Here is a 26,495-nt window from a genome sequence, read left to right on the forward strand (position 1 = left end):
TGATACCCAGAATAAGTTCACTAACTATTTATGCGCTTTCTTTCTAGATGCTCTTTCGAAGTAGATGTCAATTACCTGGTGTTCCCAATTCAGTGATACCCAGAATAAGTTCACTAACTATTTATGCGCTTTCTTTCTAGATGCTCATTCGAAGTAGATGTCAATTACCTGGTGTTCCCAATTCAGTGATACCCAGAATAAATTCACTAAATATTTATTCGCTTTCTTTCTAGATGCTCATTCGAAGTAGATGTCAATTACCTGGTGTTCCCAATTCAGTGATACCCAGAATAAGTTCACTAACTATTTGTGCGCTTTCTTTCTAGATGCTCATTCGAAGTAGATGTCAATTACCTGGTGTTCCCAATTCAGTGATACCCAGAATAAGTTCACTAACTATTTATGCGCTTTCTTTCTAGATGATCATTCGAAGTAGATGTCAATTACATGGTGTTCCCAATTCAGTGATACCCAGAATAAGTTCACTAACTATTTATGCGCTTTCTTTCTAGATGCTCATTCGAAGTAGATGTCAATTACCTGGTGTTCCCAATTCAGTGATACCCGGAATAAGTTGACTAATTATTTATGCGCTTTCTTTCTAGATGCTCATTCGAAGTAGATGTCAATTACCTGGTGTTCCCAATTCAGTGATACCCAGAATAAGTTCACTAACTATTTATGCGCTTTCTTTCTAGATGCTCATTCGAAGTAGATGTCAAGTACCTGGTGTTCCCATTTCAGTGATACCCAGAATAAGTTCACTAACTATTTATGCGCTTTCTTTCTAGATGCTCATTCGAAGTAGATGTCAATTACCTGGTGTTCCCATTTCAGTGATACCCAGAATAAGTTCACTAACTATTTATGCGCTTTCTTTCTAGATGATCATTCGAAGTAGATGTCAAATACCTGGTGTTCCCAATTCAGTGATACCCAGAATAAGTTCACTAAGCATTTATGCGCTTTCTTTCTAGATGCTCACTCGAAGTAGATGTCAATTACCTGGTGTTCCCAATTCAGTGATACCCAGAATAAGTTCACTAACTATTTATGCGCTTTCTTTCTAGATGCTCACTCGAAGTAGATGTCAATTACCTGGTGTTCCCAATTCAGTGATACCCAGAATAAGTTCACTAACTATTTATGCGCTTTCTTTCTAGATGCTCACTCGAAGTAGATGTCAATTACCTGGTGTTCCCAATTCAGTGATACCCAGAATAAGTTCACTAACTATTTATGCGCTTTCTTTCTAGATGCTCATTCGAAGTAGATGTCAATTACCTGGTGTTCCCAATTCAGTGATACCCAGAATAAGTTCACTAACTATTTATGCGCTTTCTTTCTAGATGCTCATTCGAAGTAGATGTCAATTACCTGGTGTTCCCAATTCAGTGATACCCAGAATAAGTTCACTAACTATTTATGCGCTTTCTTTCTAGATGCTCATTCGAAGTAGATGTCAATTACCTGGTGTTCCCAATTCAGTGATACCCGGAATAAGTTGACTAATTATTTATGCGCTTTCTTTCTAGATGCTCATTCGAAGTAGATGTCAATTACCTGGTGTTCCCAATTCAGTGATACCCAGAATAAGTTCACTAACTATTTATGCGCTTTCTTTCTAGATGCTCATTCGAAGTAGATGTCAAGTACCTGGTGTTCCCATTTCAGTGATACCCAGAATAAGTTCACTAACTATTTATGCGCTTTCTTTCTAGATGCTCATTCGAAGTAGATGTCAATTACCTGGTGTTCCCATTTCAGTGATACCCAGAATAAGTTCACTAACTATTTATGCGCTTTCTTTCTAGATGATCATTCGAAGTAGATGTCAAATACCTGGTGTTCCCAATTCAGTGATACCCAGAATAAGTTCACTAAGCATTTATGCGCTTTCTTTCTAGATGCTCACTCGAAGTAGATGTCAATTACCTGGTGTTCCCAATTCAGTGATACCCAGAATAAGTTCACTAACTATTTATGCGCTTTCTTTCTAGATGCTCACTCGAAGTAGATGTCAATTACCTGGTGTTCCCAATTCAGTGATACCCAGAATAAGTTCACTAACTATTTATGCGCTTTCTTTCTAGATGCTCACTCGAAGTAGATGTCAATTACCTGGTGTTCCCAATTCAGTGATACCCAGAATAAGTTCACTAACTATTTATGCGCTTTCTTTCTAGATGCTCATTCGAAGTAGATGTCAATTACCTGGTGTTCCCAATTCAGTGATACCCAGAATAAGTTCACTAACTATTTATGCGCTTTCTTTCTAGATGCTCATTCGAAGTAGATGTCAATTACCTGGTGTTCCCAATTCAGTGATACCCAGAATAAGTTCACTAACTATTTATGCGCTTTCTTTCTAGATGCTCATTCGAAGTAGATGTCAATTACCTGGTGTTCCCAATTCAGTGATACCCAGAATAAGTTCACTAACTATTTATGCGCTTTCTTTCTAGATGCTCATTCGAAGTAGATGTCAATTAGCTGGTGTTCCCAATTCAGTGATACCCAGAATAAGTTCACTAACTATTTATGCGCTTTCTTTCTAGATGCTCACTCGAAGTAGATGTCAATTACCTGGTGTTCCCATTTCAGTGATACCCAGAATAAGTTCACTAGATATTTATGCGCTTTTTTTCTAGATGCTCATTCGAAGTAGATGTCAATTACCCGGTGTTCCCAATTCAGTGATACCCAGAATAAGTTCACTAACTATTTATGCGCTTTCTTTCTAGATGCTCATTCGAAGTAGATGTCAATTACCTGAAATTCCCAATTCAGTGATACCCAGAATAAGTTCACTAACTATTTATGCGCTTTCTTTCTAGATGCTCATTCGAAGTAGATGTCAATTACCTGGTGTTCCCAATTCAGTGATCCCAGAATAAGTTCACTAACTATTTATGCGCTTTCTTTCTAGATGCTCACTCGAAGTAGATGTCAATTACCTGGTGTTCCCAATTCAGTGATACCCAGAATAAGTTCACTAACTACTTATGCGCTTTTTTTCTAGATGCTCATTCGAAGTAGATGTCAATTACCTGGTGTTCCCAATTCAGTGATCCCAGAATAAGTTCACTAACTATTTATGCGCTTTCTTTCTAGATGCTCACTCGAAGTAGATGTCAATTACCTGGTGTTCCCAATTCAGTGATACCCAGAATAAGTTCACTAACTACTTATGCGCTTTTTTTCTAGATGCTCATTCGAAGTAGATGTCAATTACCTGGTGTTCCCAATTCAGTGATACCCAGAATAAGTTCACTAACTATTTATGCGCTTTCTTTCTAGATGCTCATTCGAAGTAGATGTCAATTACCTGGTGTTCCCAATTCAGTGATACCCAGAATAAGTTCACTGACTCTTTATGCGCTTTCTTTCTAGATGCTCATTCGAAGTAGACGTCAATTACCTGGTGTTCCCAATTCAGTGATACCCAGAATAAGTTCACTAACTATTTATGCGCTTTCTTTCTAGATATTCACTCGAAGTAGATGTCAATTACCTGGTGTTCCCAATTCAGTGATACCCAGAATAAGTTCACTAACTATTTATGCGCTTTCTTTCTAGATGCTCATTCGAAGTAGATGTCAATTACGGTGTTCCCAATTCAGTGATACCCAGAATAAGTTCACTAACTATTTATGCGCTTTCTTTCTAGATGCTGATTCGAAGTAGATGTCAATTAACTGGTGTTTTCAATTCAGTGATACCCAGAATAAGTTCACTAACTATTTATGCGCTTTCTTTCTAGATGCTCATTCGAAGTAGATGTCAATTACCTGGTGTTCCCAATTCGGTGATACCCAGAATAAGTTCACTAACTATTTATGCGCTTTCTTTCTAGATGCTCATTCGAAGTAGATGTCAATTACCTGGTGTCCCAAATCAGTGATACCCGGAATAAGTTCACTAACTATTTAAGCGCTTTCTTTCTAGATGCTCATTCGAAGTAGATGTCAATTACCTGGTGTTCGCAATTCAGTGATACCCAGAATAAGTTCACTAACTATTTATGCGCTTTCTTTCTAGATGCTCATTCGAAGTAGATGTCAATTATCTGGTGTTCCCAATTCAGTGATACCCAGAATAAGTTCACTAACTATTTATGCGCTTTCTTTCTAGATGCTCATTCGAAGTAGATGTCAATTACCTGGTGTTCCCAATTCAGTGATACCCAGAATAAGTTCACTAACTATTTATGCGCTTTCTTTCTAGATGCTCATTCGAAGTAGATGTCAATTACCTGGTGTTCCCAATTCAGTGATACCCAGAATAAGTTCACTAACTATTTATGCGCTTTCTTTCTAGATGCTCATTCGAAGTAGACGTCAATTACCTGGTGTTCCCAATTCGGTGATACCCAGAATAAGTTCACTAACTATTTATGCGCTTTCTTTCTAGATGCTCATTCGAAGTAGATGTCAATTACCTGGTGTTCCCAATTCAGTGATACCCGGAATAAATTCACTAACTATTTATGCGCTTTCTTTCTAGATGCTCATTCGAAGTAGATGTCAATTACCTGGTGTTCCCAATTCGGCGATACCCAGAATAAGTTCACTAACTATTTATGCGCTTTCTTTCTAGATGCTCATTTGAAGTAGATGCCAATTACCTGGTGTTCCCAATTCAGTGATACCCAGAATAAGTTCACCAACTAATTATGCGCTTTCTTTCTAGATGCTCATTCGAAGTAGATGTCAATTACCTGGTGTTCCCAATTCAGTGATACCCAGAATAAGTTCACTAACTATTTATGCGCTTTCTTTCTAGATGCTCATTCGAAGTAGATGTCAATTACCTGGTGTTCTCAATTCAGTGATACCCAGAATAAGTTCACTAACTGTTTCTGCGCTTTCTTTCTAGATGCTCATTCGAAGTAGATGTCAATTACCTGGTGTTCCCAATTCAGTGATACCCAGAATAAGTTCACTAACTATTTATGCGCTTTCTTTCTAGATGCTCATTCGAAGTAGATGTCAATTACCTGGTGTTCGCAATTCAGTGATACCCAGAATAAGTTCACTAACTATTTCTGCGCTTTCTTTCTAGATGCTCATTCGAAGTAGATGTCAATTACCTGGTGTCCCAATTCAGTGATACCCGGAATAAGTTCACTAACTATTTAAGCGCTTTCTTTCTAGATGCTCATTCGAAGTAGATGTCAATTACCTGGTGTTCGCAATTCAGTGATACCCAGAATAATTTCACTAACTATTTATGCGCTTTCTTTCTAGATGCTCATTCGAAGTAGATGTCAATTATCTGGTGTTCCCAATTCAGTAATACCCAGAATAAGTTCACTAACTATTTATGCGCTTTCTTTCTAGATGCTCATTCGAAGTAGATGTCAATTACCTGGTGTTCCCAATTCAGTGATACCCAGAATAAGTTCACTAACTATTTATGCGCTTTCTTTCTAGATGCTTATTCGAAGTAGATGTCAATTACCTGGTGTTCTCAATTCAGTGATACCCAGAATAAGTTCACTAACTATTTATGCGCTTTCTTTCTAGATGCTCATTCGAAGTAGACGTCAATTACCTGGTGTTCCCAATTCGGTGATACCCAGAATAAGTTCACTAACTATTTATGCGCTTTCTTTCTAGATGCTCATTCGAAGTAGATGTCAATTACCTGGTGTTCCCAATTCAGTGATACCCGGAATAAATTCACCAACTATTTATGCGCTTTCTTTCTAGATGCTCATTCGAAGTAGATGTCAATTACCTGGTGTTCCCAATTCGGCGATACCCAGAATAAGTTCACTAACTATTTATGCGCTTTCTTTCTAGATGCTCATTCGAAGTAGATGTCAATTACCTGGTGTTCCCAATTCAGTGATACCCAGAATAAATTCACTAACTATTTATGCGCTTTCTTTCTAGATGCTCATTCGAAGTAGATGTCAATTACCTGGTGTTCCCAATTCAGTGATACCCAGAATAAGTTCACTAACTATTTCTCCGCTTTCTTTCTAGATGCTCATTCGAAGTAGATGTCAATTACCTGGTGTCCCAATTCAGTGATACCCGGAATAAGTTCACTAACTATTTAAGCGCTTTCTTTCTAGATGCTCATTCGAAGTAGATGTCAATTACCTGGTGTTCGCAATTCAGTGATACCCAGAATAAGTTCACTAACTATTTATGCGCTTTCTTTCTAGATGCTCATTCGAAGTAGATGTCAATTATCTGGTGTTCCCAATTCAGTGATACCCAGAATAAGTTCACTAACTATTTATGCGCTTTCTTTCTAAATGCTCATTCGAAGTAGATGTCAATTACCTGGTGTTCCCAATTCAGTGATACCCGGAATAAGTTCACTAACTATTTAAGCGCTTTCTTTCTAGATGCTCATTCGAAGTAGATGTCAATTACCTGGTGTTCGCAATTCAGTGATACCCAGAATAAGTTCACTAACTATTTATGCGCTTTCTTTCTAGATGCTCATTCGAAATAGATGTCAATTATCTGGTGTTCCCAATTAAGTAATACCCAGAATAAGTTCACTAACTATTTATGCGCTTTCTTTCTAGATGCTCATTCGAAGTAGATGTCAATTACCTGGTGTTCCCAATTCAGTGATACCCGGAATAAGTTCACTAACTATTTATGCGCTTTCTTTCTAGATGCTCATTCGAAGTAGATGTCAATTACCTGGTGTTCTCAATTCAGTGATACCCAGAATAAGTTCACTAACTATTTATGCGCTTTCTTTCTAAATGCTCATTCGAAGTAGATGTCAATTACCTGGTGTTCCCAATTCAGTGATACCCGGAATAAGTTCACTAACTATTTAAGCGCTTTCTTTCTAGATGCTCATTCGAAGTAGATGTCAATTACCTGGTGTTCGCAATTCAGTGATACCCAGAATAAGTTCACTAACTATTTATGCGCTTTCTTTCTAGATGCTCATTCGAAATAGATGTCAATTATCTGGTGTTCCCAATTAAGTAATACCCAGAATAAGTTCACTAACTATTTATGCGCTTTCTTTCTAGATGCTCATTCGAAGTAGATGTCAATTACCTGGTGTTCCCAATTCAGTGATACCCGGAATAAGTTCACTAACTATTTATGCGCTTTCTTTCTAGATGCTCATTCGAAGTAGATGTCAATTACCTGGTGTTCTCAATTCAGTGATACCCAGAATAAGTTCACTAACTATTTATGCGCTTTCTTTCTAGATGCTCATTCGAAGTAGACGTCAATTACCTGGTGTTCCCAATTCGGTGATACCCAGAATAAGTTCACTAACTATTTATGCGCTTTCTTTCTAGATGCTCATTCGAAGTAGATGTCAATTACCTGGTGTTCCCAATTCAGTGATACCCGGAATAAATTCACCAACTATTTATGCGCTTTCTTTCTAGATGCTCATTCGAAGTAGATGTCAATTACCTGGTGTTCCCAATTCGGCGATACCCAGAATAAGTTCACTAACTATTTATGCGCTTTCTTTCTAGATGCTCATTCGAAGTAGATGTCAATTACCTGGTGTTCCCAATTCAGTGATACCCAGAATAAGTTCACTAACTATTTATGCGCTTTCTTTCTAGATGCTCATTCGAAGTAGATGTCAATTACCTGGTGTTCCCAATTCAGTGATACCCAGAATAAGTTCACTAACTATTTCTCCGCTTTCTTTCTAGATGCTCATTCGAAGTAGATGTCAATTACCTGGTGTCCCAATTCAGTGATACCCGGAATAAGTTCACTAACTATTTAAGCGCTTTCTTTCTAGATGCTCATTCGAAGTAGATGTCAATTACCTGGTGTTCGCAATTCAGTGATACCCAGAATAAGTTCACTAACTATTTATGCGCTTTCTTTCTAGATGCTCATTCGAAGTAGATGTCAATTATCTGGTGTTCCCAATTCAGTGATACCCAGAATAAGTTCACTAACTATTTATGCGCTTTCTTTCTAAATGCTCATTCGAAGTAGATGTCAATTACCTGGTGTTCCCAATTCAGTGATACCCAGAATAAGTTCACTAACTATTTATGCGCTTTCTTTCTAGATGCTCATTCGAAGTAGATGTCAATTACCTGGTGTTCGCAATTCAGTGATACCCAGAATAAGTTCACTAACTATTTCTGCGCTTTCTTTCTAGATGCTCATTCGAAGTAGATGTCAATTACCTGGTGTCCCAATTCAGTGATACCCGGAATAAGTTCACTAACTATTTAAGCGCTTTCCTTCTAGATGCTCATTCGAAGTAGATGTCAATTACCTGGTGTTCGCAATTCAGTGATACCCAGAATAAGTTCACTAACTATTTATGCGCTTTCTTTCTAGATGCTCATTCGAAGTAGATGTCAATTATCTGGTGTTCCCAATTCAGTAATACCCAGAATAAGTTCACTAACTATTTATGCGCTTTCTTTCTAGATGCTCATTCGAAGTAGATGTCAATTACCTGGTGTTCCCAATTCAGTGATACCCAGAATAAGTTCACTAACTATTTATGCGCTTTCTTTCTAGATGCTCATTCGAAGTAGACGTCAATTACCTGGTGTTCCCAATTCAGTGATACCCAGAATAAGTTCACTAACTATTTATGCGCTTTCTTTCTAGATGCTCATTCGAAGTAGATGTCAATTACCTGGTGTTCCCAATTCAGTGATACCCAGAATAAGTTCACTAACTATTTATGCGCTTTCTTTCTAGATGCTCATTCGAAGTAGATGTCAATTACCTGGTGTTCCCAATTCAGTGATACCCAGAATAAGTTCACTAACTATTTATGCGCTTTCTTTCTAGATGCTCATTCGAAGTAGACGTCAATTACCTGGTGTTCCCAATTCGGTGATACCCAGAATAAGTTCACTAACTATTTATGCGCTTTCTTTCTAGATGCTCATTCGAAGTAGATGTCAATTACCTGGTGTTCCCAATTCAGTGATACCCGGAATAAATTCACTAACTATTTATGCGCTTTCTTTCTAGATGCTCATTCGAAGTAGATGTCAATTACCTGGTGTTCCCAATTCGGCGATACCCAGAATAAGTTCACTAACTATTTATGCGCTTTCTTTCTAGATGCTCATTTGAAGTAGATGTCAATTACCTGGTGTTCCCAATTCAGTGATACCCAGAATAAGTTCACCAACTATTTATGCGCTTTCTTTCTAGATGCTCATTCGAAGTAGATGTCAATTACCTGGTGTTCCCAATTCAGTGATACCCAGAATAAGTTCACTAACTATTTATGCGCTTTCTTTCTAGATGCTCATTCAAAGTAGATGTCAATTACCTGGTGTTCTCAATTCAGTGATACCCAGAATAAGTTCACTAACTGTTTCTGCGCTTTCTTTCTAGATGCTCATTCGAAGTAGATGTCAATTACCTGGTGTTCTCAATTCAGTGATACCCAGAATAAGTTCACTAACTATTTATGCGCTTTCTTTCTAGATGCTCATTCGAAGTAGATGTCAATTACCTGGTGTTCGCAATTCAGTGATACCCAGAATAAGTTCACTAACTATTTCTGCGCTTTCTTTCTAGATGCTCATTCGAAGTAGATGTCAATTACCTGGTGTCCCAATTCAGTGATACCCGGAATAAGTTCACTAACTATTTAAGCGCTTTCTTTCTAGATGCTCATTCGAAGTAGATGTCAATTACCTGGTGTTCGCAATTCAGTGATACCCAGAATAAGTTCACTAACTATTTATGCGCTTTCTTTCTAGATGCTCATTCGAAGTAGATGTCAATTATCTGGTGTTCCCAATTCAGTAATACCCAGAATAAGTTCACTAACTATTTATGCGCTTTCTTTCTAGATGCTCATTCGAAGTAGATGTCAATTACCTGGTGTTCCCAATTCAGTGATACCCAGAATAAGTTCACTAACTATTTATGCGCTTTCTTTCTAGATGCTCATTCGAAGTAGATGTCAATTACCTGGTGTTCCCAATTCAGTGATACCCAGAATAAGTTCACTAACTATTTATGCGCTTTCTTTCTAGATGCTCATTCGAAGTAGATGTCAATTACCTGGTGTTCCCAATTCAGTGATACCCAGAATAAGTTCACTAACTATTTCTGCGCTTTCTTTCTAGATGCTCATTCGAAGTAGATGTCAATTACCTGGTGTCCCAATTCAGTGATACCCGGAATAAGTTCACTAACTATTTAAGCGCTTTCTTTCTAGATGCTCATTCGAAGTAGATGTCAATTACCTGGTGTTCGCAATTCAGTGATATCCAGAATAAGTTCACTAACTATTTATGCGCTTTCTTTCTAGATGCTCATTCGAAGTAGATGTCAATTATCTGGTGTTCCCAATTCAGTGATACCCAGAATAAGTTCACTAACTATTTATGCGCTTTCTTTCTAAATGCTCATTCGAAGTAGATGTCAATTACCTGGTGTTCCCAATTCAGTGATACCCAGAATAAGTTCACTAACTATTTATGCGCTTTCTTTCTAGATGCTCATTCGAAGTAGATGTCAATTACCTGGTGTTCGCAATTCAGTGATACCCAGAATAAGTTCACTAACTATTTCTGCGCTTTCTTTCTAGATGCTCATTCGAAGTAGATGTCAATTACCGGGTGTCCCAATTCAGTGATACCCGGAATAAGTTCACTAACTATTTAAGCGCTTTCTTTCTAGATGCTCATTCGAAGTAGATGTCAATTACCTGGTGTTCGCAATTCAGTGATACCCAGAATAAGTTCACTAACTATTTATGCGCTTTCTTTCTAGATGCTCATTCGAAGTAGATGTCAATTATCTGGTGTTCCCAATTCAGTAATACCCAGAATAAGTTCACTAACTATTTATGCGCTTTCTTTCTAGATGCTCATTCGAAGTAGATGTCAATTACCTGGTGTTCCCAATTCAGTGATACCCAGAATAAGTTCACTAACTATTTATGCGCTTTCTTTCTAGATGCTCATTCGAAGTAGATGTCAATTACCTGGTGTTCTCAATTCACTGATACCCAGAATAAGTTCACTAACTATTTATGCGCTTTCTTTCTAGATGCTCATTCGAAGTAGACGTCAATTACCTGGTGTTCCCAATTCGGTGATACCCAGAATAAGTTCACTAACTATTTATGCGCTTTCTTTCTAGATGCTCATTCGAAGTAGATGTCAATTACCTGGTGTTCCCAATTCAGTGATACCCGGAATAAATTCACCAACTATTTATGCGCTTTCTTTCTAGATGCTCATTCGAAGTAGATGTCAATTACCTGGTGTTCCCAATTCGGCGATACCCAGAATAAGTTCACTAACTATTTATGCGCTTTCTTTCTAGATGCTCATTCGAAGTAGATGTCAATTACCTGGTGTTCCCAATTCAGTGATACCCAGAATAAGTTCACTAACTATTTATGCGCTTTCTTTCTAGATGCTCATTCGAAGTAGATGTCAATTACCTGGTGTTCCCAATTCAGTGATACCCAGAATAAGTTCACTAACTATTTCTGCGGTTTCTTTCTAGATGCTCATTCGAAGTAGATGTCAATTACCTGGTGTCCCAATTCAGTGATACCCGGAATAAGTTCACTAACTATTTAAGCGCTTTCTTTCTAGATGCTCATTCGAAGTAGATGTCAATTACCTGGTGTTCGCAATTCAGTGATACCCAGAATAAGTTCACTAACTATTTATGCGCTTTCTTTATAGATGCTCATTCGAAGTAGATGTCAATTATCTGGTGTTCCCAATTCAGTGATACCCAGAATAAGTTCACTAACTATTTATGCGCTTTCTTTCTAAATGCTCATTCGAAGTAGATGTCAATTACCTGGTGTTCCCAATTCAGTGATACCCAGAATAAGTTCACTAACTATTTATGCGCTTTCTTTCTAGATGCTCATTCGAAGTAGATGTCAATTACCTGGTGTTCCCAATTCAGTGATACCCAGAATAAGTTCACTAACTATTTATGCGCTTTCTTTCTAGATGCTCATTCGAAGTAGACGTCAATTACCTGGTGTTCCCAATTCGGTGATACCCAGAATAAGTTCACTAACTATTTATGCGCTTTCTTTCTAGATGCTCATTCGAAGTAGATGTCAATTACCTGGTGTTCCCAATTCAGTGATACCCGGAATAAATTCACCAACTATTTATGCGCTTTCTTTCTAGATGCTCATTCGAAGTAGATGTCAATTACCTGGTGTTCCCAATTCAGTGATACCCAGAATAAGTTCACTAACTATTTATGCGCTTTCTTTCTAGATGCTCATTCGAAGTAGACGTCAATTACCTGGTGTTCCCAATTCGGTGATACCCAGAATAAGTTCACTAACTATTTATGCGCTTTCTTTCTAGATGCTCATTCGAAGTAGATGTCAATTACCTGGTGTTCCCAATTCAGTGATACCCGGAATAAATTCACCAACTATTTATGCGCTTTCTTTCTAGATGCTCATTCGAAGTAGATGTCAATTACCTGGTGTTCCCAATTCGGCGATACCCAGAATAAGTTCACTAACTATTTATGCGCTTTCTTTATAGATGCTCATTCGAAGTAGATGTCAATTATCTGGTGTTCCCAATTCAGTGATACCCAGAATAAGTTCACTAACTATTTATGCGCTTTCTTTCTAAATGCTCATTCGAAGTAGATGTCAATTACCTGGTGTTCCCAATTCAGTGATACCCAGAATAAGTTCACTAACTATTTATGCGCTTTCTTTCTAGATGCTCATTCGAAGTAGATGTCAATTACCTGGTGTTCCCAATTCAGTGATACCCAGAATAAGTTCACTAACTATTTATGCGCTTTCTTTCTAGATGCTCATTCGAAGTAGACGTCAATTACCTGGTGTTCCCAATTCGGTGATACCCAGAATAAGTTCACTAACTATTTATGCGCTTTCTTTCTAGATGCTCATTCGAAGTAGATGTCAATTACCTGGTGTTCCCAATTCAGTGATACCCGGAATAAATTCACCAACTATTTATGCGCTTTCTTTCTAGATGCTCATTCGAAGTAGATGTCAATTACCTGGTGTTCCCAATTCGGCGATACCCAGAATAAGTTCACTAACTATTTATGCGCTTTCTTTCTAGATGCTCATTCGAAGTAGATATCAATTACCTGGTGTTCCCAATTCAGTGATACCCAGAATAAGTTCACTAACTATTTATGCGCTTTCTTTCTAGATGCTCATTCGAAGTAGATGTCAATTACCTGGTGTTCCCAATTCAGTGATACCCAGAATAAGTTCACTAACTATTTATGCGCTTTCTTTCTAGATGCTCATTCGAAGTAGATGTCAATTACCTGGTGTTCCCAATTCAGTGATACCCAGAATAAGTTCACTAACTTTTTATGCGCTTTCTTTCTAGATGCTCATTTGAAGTAGATGTCAATTACCTGGTGTTCCCAATTCAGTGATACCCAGAATAAGTTCACTAACTATTTATGTGCTTTCTTTCTAGATGCTCATTCGAAGTAGATGCCAATTACCTGGTGTTCCCAATTCAGTGATACCCAGAATAAGTTCACTAACTATTTATGCGCTTTCTTTCTAGATGCTCATTCGAAGTAGATGTCAATTACCTGGTGTTCCCAATTCAGTGATACCCGGAATAAATTCACTAACTATGTATGCGCTTTCTTTCTAGATGCTCATTCGAAGTAGATGTCAATTACCTGGTGTTCCCAATTCGGTGATACCCAGAATAAGTTCACTAACTATTTATGCGCTTTCTTTCTAGATGCTCATTCGAAGTAGATGTCAATTACCTGGTGTTCCCAATTCAGTGATACCCAGAATAAGTTCACTAACTATTTATGCGCTTTCTTTCTAGATGCTCATTCGAAGTAGATGTCAATTACCTGGTGTTCCCAATTCAGTGATACCCAGAATAAGTTCACTAACTATTTATGCGCTTTCTTTCTAGATGCTCATTCGAAGTAGATGTCAATTACCTGGTGTTCCCAATTCAGTGATACCCAGAATAAGTTCACTAACTTTTTATGCGCTTTCTTTCTAGATGCTCATTCGAAGTAGATGTCAATTACCTGGTGTTCCCAATTCAGTGATACCCAGAATAAGTTCACTAACTATTTATGTGCTTTCTTTCTAGATGCTCATTCGAAGTAGATGTCAATTACCTGGTGTTCCCAATTCAGTGATGCCCAGAATAAGTTCACTAACTATTTATGCGCTTTCTTTCTAGATGCTCATTCGAAGTAGATGTCAATTACCTGGTGTTCCCAATTCAGTGATACCCGGAATAAGTTCACTAACTATTAATGCGCTTTCTTTCTAGATGCTCATTCGAAGTAGATGTCAATTACCTGGTGTTCCCAATTCGGTGATACCCAGAATAAGTTCACTAACTATTTATGCGCTTTCTTTCTAGATGCTCATTCGAAGTAGATGTCAATTACCTGGTGTTCCCAATTCAGTGATACCCAAAATAAGTTCACTAACTATTTATGCGCTTTCTTTCTAGATGCTCATTCGAAGTAGATGTCAATTACCTGGTGTTCCCAATTCAGTGATACCCAGAATAAGTTCACTAACTATTTATGCGCTTTCTTTCTAGATGCTCATTCGAAGTAGATGTCAATTACCTGGTGTTCCCAATTCAGTGATACCCAGAATAAGTTCACTAACTATTTATGCGCTTTCTTTCTAGATGCTCATTCGAAGTAGATGTCAATTACCTGGTGTTCCCAATTCAGTGATACCCAGAATAAGTTCACTAACTATTTATGCGCTTTCTTTCTAGATGCTCATTCGAAGTAGATGTCAATTACCTGGTGTTCCCAATTCAGTGATACCCAGAATAAGTTCCTGCCGGAATCGCTTCTTTTAAAACGAGTAATAATACTCTTAACATTTTCTCCAAGAAACGTCCGATGATGCTGCTCGCTTTGAATCTGAGTGCTGCAGCGAATAATATATCCTGGGATTCTAGTAGTTTGCCTTGAATATTTATTTGGAATATAAGTGAAGGGTATCGATCTTGGTAAATCGTTTTTAATTCGACGTTACCAATTTCTTATTATTACTATATTATCTTTGAATGATTTTGCTAACTATTTCGATCAGTTGATTTCATTTCGGCCTGCTGTTTGAATAGTTTCATTGAACATTTGAAATAGGTTCTCAGCAAAATGACGGATTAACTTGTAAAAATAAAATTCTTAAAAAATCAATTAAGATGCACTCTTTCGTTTGCGCGATGCTCTGTTATTTTATCAAAAAAATCATCTTACTATTTTTGGCTTCAACTTTGGCTCCAAAATTAACTTTTAACTTTTTTGCGAATCTGGTTTTGTACAGAATCCTATCTCTCAAAAGATAACCAACATCGCCATGCCAATCCCTTATTCTGAGCGAGTTGGAGTATTGTAGCAGCTACTCCTTCAGGTTGCATAAGTATGTTTTAAAGAAACTACAAGAAATGCAGAAGGCAGCTTGCCGATTTGCGAACTCAAAAAAGGGATTCCCACATAATCCATCCACATGAGTTGGCTTTCGGCGAGAGTAACTGAAGACGAGAGTACAAGATTTTGAGTACCTTTTTAAATGATGTTAACCGCCGCTATTTACGTGCTGCGTATTCGAGGATTTCATTCGAAATAGATATTAATTACGTGCTCTCCCCAAATTGGTGATACCCAGAATAATTCCTTTGTCGGAAAAAACAGTCGCTTATTGAGGAGGCAAGCGTTGGAGTACTCTCACAGAAAATTGAGATATTTTGAGAACGAAAATTGCTGTACAAAACAGCACTCATGATGAGAATATTGATTGTTGACTTCGCGTATGTTTCCGTGAGTTCGGATCATTTTATACTCAAACAGGTTTTCAGGTTAAAGTTCCATTCAGGTTTCATTTCAAAGAGTATGATATGCGCCTATACGAGCGAGAGAACGAGTTATCTGATTGATTTCAGAGAGCCAATTTTCCGAATTGACTGTTATGTGGTTTTCAGCGCATAAATTTGACTGAAATAGCGTCGTATTTTTTTTGTTCTCTTTAAAGAATTGAAACAAAAGCACTCGAAGATTAGCCCAATTTAAGTTCAAATTTGAGGCCAAATTTTTATACATAGCAGCAAAAACCCTGTGAAGTGATATACGTTATAGATTGTTCATCTGATTCATTTTTTGAAGAAGACGGGCTCCATTAAAGTTTCTATATTCCAGCGAAAACAACTAAAAAAAAAAAAACTCTACGAATCATTTCAAAAATAAAACCCTACAGAACAGCCAAAATCTCACATTAAATTATAGCATTGAGAGCTTGGTAACCATTAATTATTTGAAACCTAGCCAACTGACAGTTGAAAAAGACCAATGAACGCAAGGAAACAGAAAAAACTGCCTGATAGTTTGAAAAAAAATTCTATTTTCGAACTTGGAAAGAGCTTGAAGAGCATACAATATATGATGTTAAAGCTCTTTAAATTTTTAAGAACAATTTGGTGATTGGTGCTTTTTTGACAAAATCAATTCAATTTAAGAGAACTGGATTATCAATAGGTAACGTTTCAATAACGAAACTTTGCTCACTTTTGACCATTTGCCGAGTGAACGCTCGCGCTTTATCAATTTAGCTACGCCATTAGACAAAAATTCGTTTGAAAAGCCCGCGGATAACAAAATGTTATGCATTCCAACTAAACCTAGCTACTATACAGCTAATTGATAGATCAAGTTAAACTGTGTTTCTTTTCTAGCTTTGACAAACTTCAAACTTTTGAGCAAGCTGTATTCGTGTTTGGACATCTGTGTCCCAAATTAAATTGTCCGAAAGACTGAAAAATACCTAGACTAAACATCGCTAGACAAAAGAGCAATCGAATTCAATGAACAGTCGGTTCTAATTTTCTCGCTTACGCTTTCAACCAACACAAAAAATTGAAACTTTAAAAATGACGTCTGAATTTATTTCAAAGTTTGAAACGGTAAAAGATTCCCTTGATTCTAAAACAAAGGACTTATTTGAAAGCCTCGTTATCTGCCTGCAGGGAAAAGACTCTGAAATTAGGAATCTATTGAATCGTGTGAATTATCTGAAGTTAAAGTTAACGAATTGGAGAGATATTCGTCTAAAGACTGCGTTATAATTCAAAACTTACCAATGCTTCATGGAAACATTATTCGGGATGTACTGGATTTATTCAACAATATTTTGGGACTTGATGTATCGGATTACGACTTGAAGGCGTGTCATCCCCTGGGTATCGTGAGTAGGAACCAGAAAACGTCTGTGATTGTAAAATTTGTGTATTTTGAGACAAAAAATAGAGTTTACGGGAGGAAAAATTTTTGAAAAATGAATGGTGGTTTCCGCAGACATAATCTTATAGATGAAAAAGATGCTGATGAAATATTCGCGCGAAAAAATCCTTTGCTTCTAAAATCGAATGCTCGGGGATTCAATTCTACTGTAAGACCGCAATTTAATATGACAAAATCTGGACGAAACACTCTTCTTGGAAAAACTCGCGATGATTCTCTGAAAAGAGGTCGACAAATATCACCAGATCTGGACAATAAGCAACTTATGATTGAACTTGCTCAATATACATCTGATCCAGTTGGGTTATTCAATTACGTTCAAACTTTACAAAGGGACTCTCCTGATGCTAAACAAGTCTACCATGGGAATAAAAATGACGTCATGGAAACTATGCATAGTAGTGTTGCGTTAACAAGCGTTGACACTATATCAAACTAATCCACTTTAGTTTCTTTTGATTTGCCGTATTCTGGTTTCACGGTTAACTTAGTAGCACTCGAAATAGAAGGGAAAATGGTAAAAGAAAACGTATTTTTTATGAATGTTCGATCATTGCGGAGCCATTATGACCAACTTTCGATACTTGTTGCTTTACTAATTAAAGTGCCAATGATTTTAGCGCTTTGTGAGACATGGCTTACAGACAATGACCCAACTATTCTTTACAGTATTGACGGTTTTTCAAAAATTGAAAATGTAAACAGAAAAAATAAGAAAGGAGGGGGATTAGCTTTTTTTTGTGCGGAAAGGTTTTGATTTCAAAACACGAGTTTTTGATAATCCACTGGAGCACTTTGTAATTAGCATTATTGATAACAACGCAATTTTATATAATTTTCGTTTAATTTATAGAGCACTATCAACTAATTTGCTTGATTTTTGGCTAATTTTTGATGCTGCTGAATGAACTCAAATCGTTGAAAGGAGAGCTATGCATCATGGGAGATTTTAACATTGACATACTTACTTCAGGAGCAACTAGTCTACAAAAAACCTATCGTGATTTATTAGCTGATTTTGACCGAGAAATGCTAAATAGTGAAGCAACAAGAGTAACTTTAAACAGTTAAACATGTATCGATCATATCATTTCACCAACAAAGGTTGAAGTTAATACAATTTGTTGCAATGTCAGTGACCATTATGCGCTTCTGACTGAGGTCAAAATTAATAGCAAACAAACCGTAACAGACCAGCAAAAGCTACAATTGCGAAATATTGAGAAATTGAAAAATTCGAATAAAATTGTGAATTTTCTGTTTTTATTACAACACAAACTGCAGAAACTTTCTTTGTTCAGTTCAACGTCAAATGAAAATCTTTTAAAAATTTCTGAAATTATGCTAGATACTTTCGATGTTTTGCGCTATTACACTATCGTGTCATTAAAAAATCGTCTTGGGTGAATGGATGTTTGAAAAATTTATGCCGATATCGCGATTACATACATAAAAAAAATTGTAGAGATCCCCAGTGAACAAAATCAGTTAAATTACAAAAAAGTACGGAACAAAGTGAAAAGGAGGGTCAGGGAAAGTAAAAGACAATACTTCGATAAACATTTTTCTAAATGTAATGATAGCAAACAAATGTTTCAAATTTTTTAACACTTTTTGCGGAAAGAAAAGAAAGGATCAGATCGAATTGACATCAGACGAACTTAATGATTTTTTTGTTATCATTGGCTCAAAATTAGCAAATATATGTGAGTTTAAATCATTGCCTCGTATAAGTCGAGTCTTAAATAGTTGCATTTTCCGACCTGCTGATGTTAATGAAATTGAGAACATTATACTTGCTCTTAAAAACAAAAAAACATGTGATCATGATGGTTTCAGCAATGAGATGATTAAGTTGTGCTCACCAGTCATCAGTCCTTATTTGGTTCAATGCTTCAACACTTGGGTTATTCAATTACGTTCAAACTTTACAAAGGGACTCTCCTGATGCTAAACAAGTCTACCATGGGAATAAAAATGACGTCATGGAAACTATGCATAGTAGTGTTGCGTTAACAAGCGTTGACACTATATCAAACTAATCCACTTTAGTTTCTTTTGATTTGCCGTATTCTGGTTTTACGGTTAACCTAGTAGCACTCGAAATAGAAGGGAAAATGGTAAAAGAAAACGTATTTTTTATGAATGTTCGATCATTGCGGAGCCATTATGACCAACTTTCGATACTTGTTGCTTTACTAATTAAAGTGCCAATGATTTTAGCGCTTTGTGAGACATGGCTTACAGACAATGACCCAACTATTCTTTACAGTATTGACGGTTTTTCAAAAATTGAAAATGTAAACAGAAAAAATAAGAAAGGAGGGGGATTAGCTTTTTTTGTGCGGAAAGGTTTTGATTTCAAAACACGAGTTTTTGATAATCCACTGGAGCACTTTGTAATTAGCATTATTGATAACAACGCAATTTTATATAATTTTCGTTTAATTGATAGAGCACCATCAACTAATTTGCTTGATTTTTGGCTAAATTTTGATGCTGCTGAATGAACTCAAATCGTTGAAAGGAGAGCTATGCATCATGGGAGATTTTAACATTGACATACTTACTTCAGGAGCAACTAGTCTACAAAAAACCTATCGTGATTTATTAGCTGATTTTGACCGGGAAATGTAAAATAGTGAAGCAACAAGAGTAACTTTAAACAGTAAAACATGTATCGATCATATCATTTTACCAACAAAGGTTGAAGTTAATACAATTTGTTGCAATGTCAGTGACCATTATGCGCTTCTGACTGAGGTCAAAATTAATAGCAAACAAACCGTAACAGACCAGCAAAAGCTACAATTGCGAAATATTGAGAAATTGAAAAATTCGAATAAAATTGTGAATTTTCTGTTTTTATTACAACACAAACTGCAGAAACTTTCTTTGTTCAGTTCAACGTGCAATGAAAATCTTTCAAAAATTTCTGAAATTATGCTAGATACTTTCGATGTTTTTGCGCTATTACACTATCGTGTCATTAAAAAATCGTCTTGGGTGAATGGATGTTTGAAAAATTTATGCCGATATCGCTATTACTTACATAAAAAAACTGTAGAGATCCCCAGTGAACAAAATCAGTTAAATTACAAAAAAGTACGGAACGAAGTGAAAAAAAGGGTCAGGGAAAGTAAAAGACAATACTTCGATAAACATTTTTCTAAATGTAATGATAGCAAACAAATGTTTCAAATTTTTAACACTTTTTGCGGAAAGAAAAGAAAGGATCAGATCGAATTGACATCAGACGAACTTAATGATTTTTTTGTTATCATTGGCTCAAAATTAGCAAATATATGTGAGTTTAAATCATTGCCTCGTATAAGTCGAGTCTTAAATAGTTGCATTTTCCGACCTGCTGATGTTAATGAAATTGAGAACATTATACTTGCTCTTAAAAACAAGAAAACATGTGATCATGATGGTTTCAGCAATGAGATGATTAAGTTGTGCTCACCAGTCATCAGTCCTTATTTGGTTCAATGCTTGAACACTTGTATAGACGAAGGCGTATTTCCAGAATTTTTAAAAATTGCTAAAGTTATTCCTCTGCATAAGTCTGGTTCTAAAAAGGATGCAAATAATTATCGTCCCATAAGTCTTCTAACTTCATTTAGCAAAATTTTTGAAAAGATGATTTCTAATAGAATGATCTGTTTCATTGAAAAGTATGGATTACTTGCAAAAAACAGTATGGTTTTCGTAAAAACCGTTCTTGCGTCCATGCTATTATTAAAATAACAGATTTCATGCGCAACACTGTTGACAAAAAATGTTACGGTTTAGCATTATAAAATGATTTAAAAAAAACGTTTGATACAGTTGACCATGCTATACTCCTAGTTAAATTAGATCGATTGGGTTTTCGAGGAAAATTTCATTTACTTTTGAAAGACTATCTCTCCAAAAGGTATCAATATGTTGAAACAAACGGAAAATAATCCATAATGCTTGAAATTAAATGTGGCGTGCCCCAAGGCTCAATACTTGGACCTCTCCTTTTTCTTTTATATATTAATGATTTTCCTGATTTTCTTAGAACTAGTGAGGTGGCCCTTTTCGCAGATGACACAACAATTTTAAATTCGTCAAAAAATTTAAATTTTGCCGAACAGTTTTGTGATGATGTAAAGCGTATAGATGTCTGGTGTGCCAACAATAAATTAACTGTGCATCCGTCGAAGTGTAAACTTCAGCAATTTGGTAAAAAGCATATTGAATTGAAAGAGATCAAATTAGGTGGTGAAAAATTGGACTAGACGACCAACTTCAAATATCTTGGAGTCTTGCTTGACTGTGAACTCAACTTCAATGATCAAATTGAAAGTGTGTGTACTAAGCTAAGGAAGTTTAACGGAATCATGTATCGTGCACGAACCTGTTTTTCTAATATCATCTTTTACGTTTCTATTCTGCTTATATCATTCCAATTATGTCTTACGGACTCATAGCATATGGGTGTGGCGCAAAAAGTAATATGGATAAAATTTATTTAGTACAGAAAAAGATTTTGAGGACTATATTTTTTAAATGTAAATACGAACATATTACGAGCGTGTTCATCGAATATAATATTCACACCGTTTTTGATTTATTTTTTTTCCAGATTTTTCACGAAATCTTTCGACAACTAAGAAATGAGTCGCCTTTGAAATTCTTGATTAGGGATAAAGCTTCAACCATGAAAACGCGATCTAAATCTAAGGGTTTGTTAATCTTGCCAGCTCTTAGGACTACGAAAATGAAAAATTCTGTTTCTTTGATAGTCATCAACGCGTATAATTTTTTGATTGACAACAAACTAATCCCTAATAACCTTAACGTAATGACTGAAGTTGGGTTCAACTCTTTCTTTAAAAAATTCAGTAGGCTTTACATAATAGACAATGAAAGTATGTTTTCGCTGTTTTACCATCGGTAACTCCTAATTTCAGTGCCCTACTGTTTGTTTCTAGGTAACCTAAAGGGATGCTACTCGAAAGGTTGAATTACCTGTATAGCAGTCCTGATGTAGATTTATTTAACCTGTTTGATCAAAATGATGTGTGTCAAAATTTTATCTGCATCAAATTCAATTCAATTCAAAAAAATTCTATTTTCGAACTTGGAAAGAGCTTGAAGAGCATACAATATATGATGTTAAAGCTCTTTAAATTTTAAGAACAATTTGGTGATTGGTGCTTTTTGGACAAAATCAACTCAATTTAAGAGAACTGGATTATCAATAGGTAACGTTTCAATGACGAAACTTTGCTCACTTTTGACCATTTGCCGAGTGAACGCTCGCGCTTTATCAATTTAGCTACGCCAATAGACAAAAATTCGTTTGAAAAGCCCGCGGATAACAAAATGTTATGCATTCCAACTAAACCTAGCTACTATACAGCAAATTGATAGATCAAGTTAAACTGTGTTTCTTTTCTAGCTTTGACAAACTTCAAACTTTTGAGCAAGCTGTATTCGCGTTTGGACATCTGTGTCCCAAATTAAATTGTCCGAAAGACTGAAAAATATCTGGACTAAACATCGCTAGACAATTGTGTTGTTTCGCGCTCATGAGGGCAAACACGTGGTGACCATGCCTCAGAAACAGTCAGGAAACGTTCAATTGTCTTTTTCAGCGAGTTAGATTTTGATTCGTTGTTTTACGCCAAATCCTGTTATTTCTAAATACTATTTTTGGTACATTAATTCAAAATATAAAAACTACATTTTGAAATAGATTGGAAAATACTGAATTATATACAATAGAGTTCCTATAAATTCACTTCGATTTCAGGGAATGCGCAACGTCGGAGTGAGCTTTGAGACATTCTTTGATGAAGTCGAACACTTCGTTGTAATCGCCCTCTTTAAATCGGACGTTTTCCAACAGTCTCTTAGCACTGATTGGTTTGATAACTACAGTCGCTTTTGGAGACGACTCGGCTTGTATGTTCAGCCAGCCTTTTACGTCATCGATTACATCACTATCCGAGGTGTTCGCGGGTAGCGTGTCTTTTTTGTTGGGCAGAATTAAACATGGGTTGTCGTGGTGCATCTTAGCTCGGATCTTATGGTACCACTGATTGCACAATATATTGTTCTCGGGTTTTTCAAGGTCGACCACGAATATAATCAGCGAGTACTTATTGAACTCAATAGCTTCTAGTTCTTCGTCAGAGTTTGTGCATGGGACCACTTCAAATGTTACTGGAGGCTTAACTTTAGTTAGTACCTTTGAACTTGTCAGCCAATTTTCCACTGATTTTCTACCACTACCCTTTAGGCCAGATATGATTCCAACTAGCTCCTGTCTATCTCCTTTCCCGCCAAATTTGGATTTCATCTAAATTCAAAACGACAAATCATGAGCTACACTAGACGTAAGAGCTGTTAAATGACTACCCATCCTAACTTGCTTCTGCTTATGACCAGGGGCGGATCTAGGATTTTCTCGAAGAGGGGGCCGATTTTTTAAGGTCGACCCTCCCAAATCATTATCAAGAACCTATTGGACCAAGCGAACAATCTCCCCCCTAAATCAAATTGGGGAAGATATCGCTCACTTGGTTAAAAGTAATAATTTCAGCCAATCAGATTTGAGCATAGCACATGCAGAACTTACTGCTTGATTTTTTTAACGTAATTTCACGGGGAGATTGTTCATATGGGCCTCCCTATTTTCTGCAAATTTTAAAACTTTTGAAAAACCAGAACTTTTGTCACTTTTTGGAAAATGTTGACCAGAAAATCGCATTTTTGGGCGCGAGTTCCAACTCAAAATTAGTAAATATAGGCGCATCTAGAAAAACTTTAGGGTCGGCCAGCTAAAAAATGATGTGTGAAAATAGTAGCAAAAGAGAAGCCCTCCCCTAAATCTGCTCTGCTTCTGACCAAAACATAACTAATGTCACTTCTCCTCATCTTCATTAAATCTTTCATTGCAAACTTGCAGACTTCTTTTTGTCATTCATACTTCACTACAACAAGCACAGGTGGAACAAGACCGCAAACTTTTTTTTCGCTGATGTAAGGATTCTAGGGGTTCGCTTTATATTTTTAAGAAAGCAAATTTAGGTCATATTTACCAGAATACACGAATAAGTAGTCTAAAATTGGTACTTACGAAGCTTTTCATTTCTTTTATCGATGCACTGCTGTATTTCCTCTCTAATTGATATCTGAATGAATGTTTTATTTTCCTTGTTTTTAGCGTTTTGTAATGGCGTACTCAATTCTCAGAAATTCTGACAACAACCGATGACTCAGATGTGCGCTGCTATTCTATCTTTTGTGATATTGCTGGTGACAGCAGCTGCGCTTCGACTCTTCAGAATTATGACTACAATTTAGAATGGTGTGTTGAAAAGAATCAGTGTTTTAATTCCAATGCAAGCAAACAGAAGGTAAGTCAACATACTGTGTGGTTTCTCTGTAGAACTCAATTCAGCTACAGTTTGCATAGGGATTGAGTAAAACAAATGGGTTCTCAAAGTCCAGGAGTTACACAAGTCGGCGAATAAATAAACGTAATTTGCCAAGTAAAGCCATATGGCATTGCAACATATTAAAGACAATTATGCCACTCAATGAAACTGGTAAGAGAAGCAATCCAATTTTGGCTGCATTGATGCTGAATAATTCATCAATTGTACCTTAGTGATTGCCTAATATAGAGATTAGATTGCACATCACAATTGGTAGGATTAACATAATTTTGTCGAAATAATTGCACAATGATGAATTATAGATAGAAGAGAACTGCTTTGATAATTACCGTTTCAAAATACCGATTAAGTTATTAGATAACTCTGTTCAACATATAATTTTTTAATTTGTACACACCGGAAGCAAAAATAAATTAAATTACTGGAGAAACTTGATTGTAAGTAATGATATGGAGCTTTTACCTCGCAAAATAAATCTCTTGGAATAAAAATATAGCCATGACAACCTAAAACAGAAAAAAATAGGAGCTTCAATTCTAAATGCAAAAATTTTAGAAACGATTGGATAAATTTTGCATACAATGTGACTTGGCACATATAATGGTGTTGTTTGTACTTGTAGATGAAAAATGCCAACAGAAGTACAAGAATCCCTTTGTGGGAACCAATTTCAGAAATGAAACAGCCTATTGATTACATGTTCCCTCGGGATGCCACTTTAATACATGTGCGATAGCAGCCATTGTTCTCTTCCGCCTCACAAGTTATGCAAATGATTGAAGAGACAAGAAAGGAAATTCAGGCCCAAAAATAAAAAATAATCTTCTGCTGGAACTGATTGTCTATACATACTGGGAAAACTCAACCAAAAATTTCACTGTTCAACCAACAATGCTTTTTACACCTGGGAAAATCATTGCACCGTACATTTGTGCTTTACGGCAGGTTGTAAATGTTATACGAAAGCAGAAAAATTAATTTCAGAAAAATCTGTTTCATTGTTTCAACTTTGAGCGAGGAATCCTCATTTTTTGCTCTGATCATTTTTGGAAAAAAAAACGACAGAAAAAGAGCATGATGTGAGATTAGTTTATCCTAGCAATTTCAGTTACCTCTGAAGATCGTATAAACAAGACCGTAAATAACTAAGTGCGGTATCATATTAAAGCCCTTTTGCATTCTGACAAGCTTTGAGTGAACTCCCAATCTGATAACTATTAAACTTATTTAGTTAGAAAGTGAAACAGTCAGCACAGAATTGGAAAACTTTTAATGAAAAGAGAAATCTTAAAACAAAATATTTTTTGTTCACCATTTTTCAATTCTCGAGTTTATAATTTTTGAAGACTAAATTATATCATTTGGCTTTTTCGATTTTAAAAATTTTTCATTATCGACCCTCTCTTGATAAAAAAGTACTAATTTGAAAAATTTGGTGTTTTTATTCTCCTGGGAAATCTAAAAACCAAACTCCACTTTTGACGGTAAAATCAAACACCTTTTTTCATGCCATTTAATTTTTTGTTATTGAACAGTGTAAATCTCCTCCCTTTTAGCAAATGTGTTTGAAGTGAGCTTGAAAAAGATCTTCCTAACCTCAACTTTGGGCGTGAAAGCCACTCAACCAAAACAAATGTGTTGTGTTCACTTCATTCATTGAGATTTTAAAAATCAGTCCAAGTATAATCTATCCGGGAATGAAGATGGTATGAAAGCAACCGAAAGTTACGTCATGTGTTACACTTTGCATGATTTTTGTAACGGTTACATAATTGTAGCATAATTATACTACAACTCCCCAATA

General features: G+C 36.3%; 1 protein-coding gene across 1 annotated transcript; it reads right to left on the reverse strand.

Moving 5' to 3' along the window:
- Positions 1-22,935: 22,935 nt before the first annotated feature.
- On the reverse strand, positions 22,936-25,537 carry LOC134844261 (uncharacterized). Its single transcript, XM_063860852.1, has 2 exons — positions 24,370-25,537; positions 22,936-23,589 (listed from the first exon to the last, which is right to left on the reverse strand). Exons 1-2 carry the CDS (start codon positions 24,379-24,381, stop codon positions 23,026-23,028), a joined length of 576 nt encoding a protein of 191 aa, XP_063716922.1. The 5' UTR covers positions 24,382-25,537; the 3' UTR covers positions 22,936-23,025.
- Between the last annotated feature and the right edge of the window lie 958 nt (positions 25,538-26,495).

The sequence above is a fragment of the Symsagittifera roscoffensis genome, chromosome 4 (genome assembly GCF_963678635.1).
Source record: "Symsagittifera roscoffensis chromosome 4, txSymRosc1.1, whole genome shotgun sequence".
Classification (NCBI taxonomy): Eukaryota; Metazoa; Xenacoelomorpha; order Acoela; family Convolutidae; genus Symsagittifera; species Symsagittifera roscoffensis.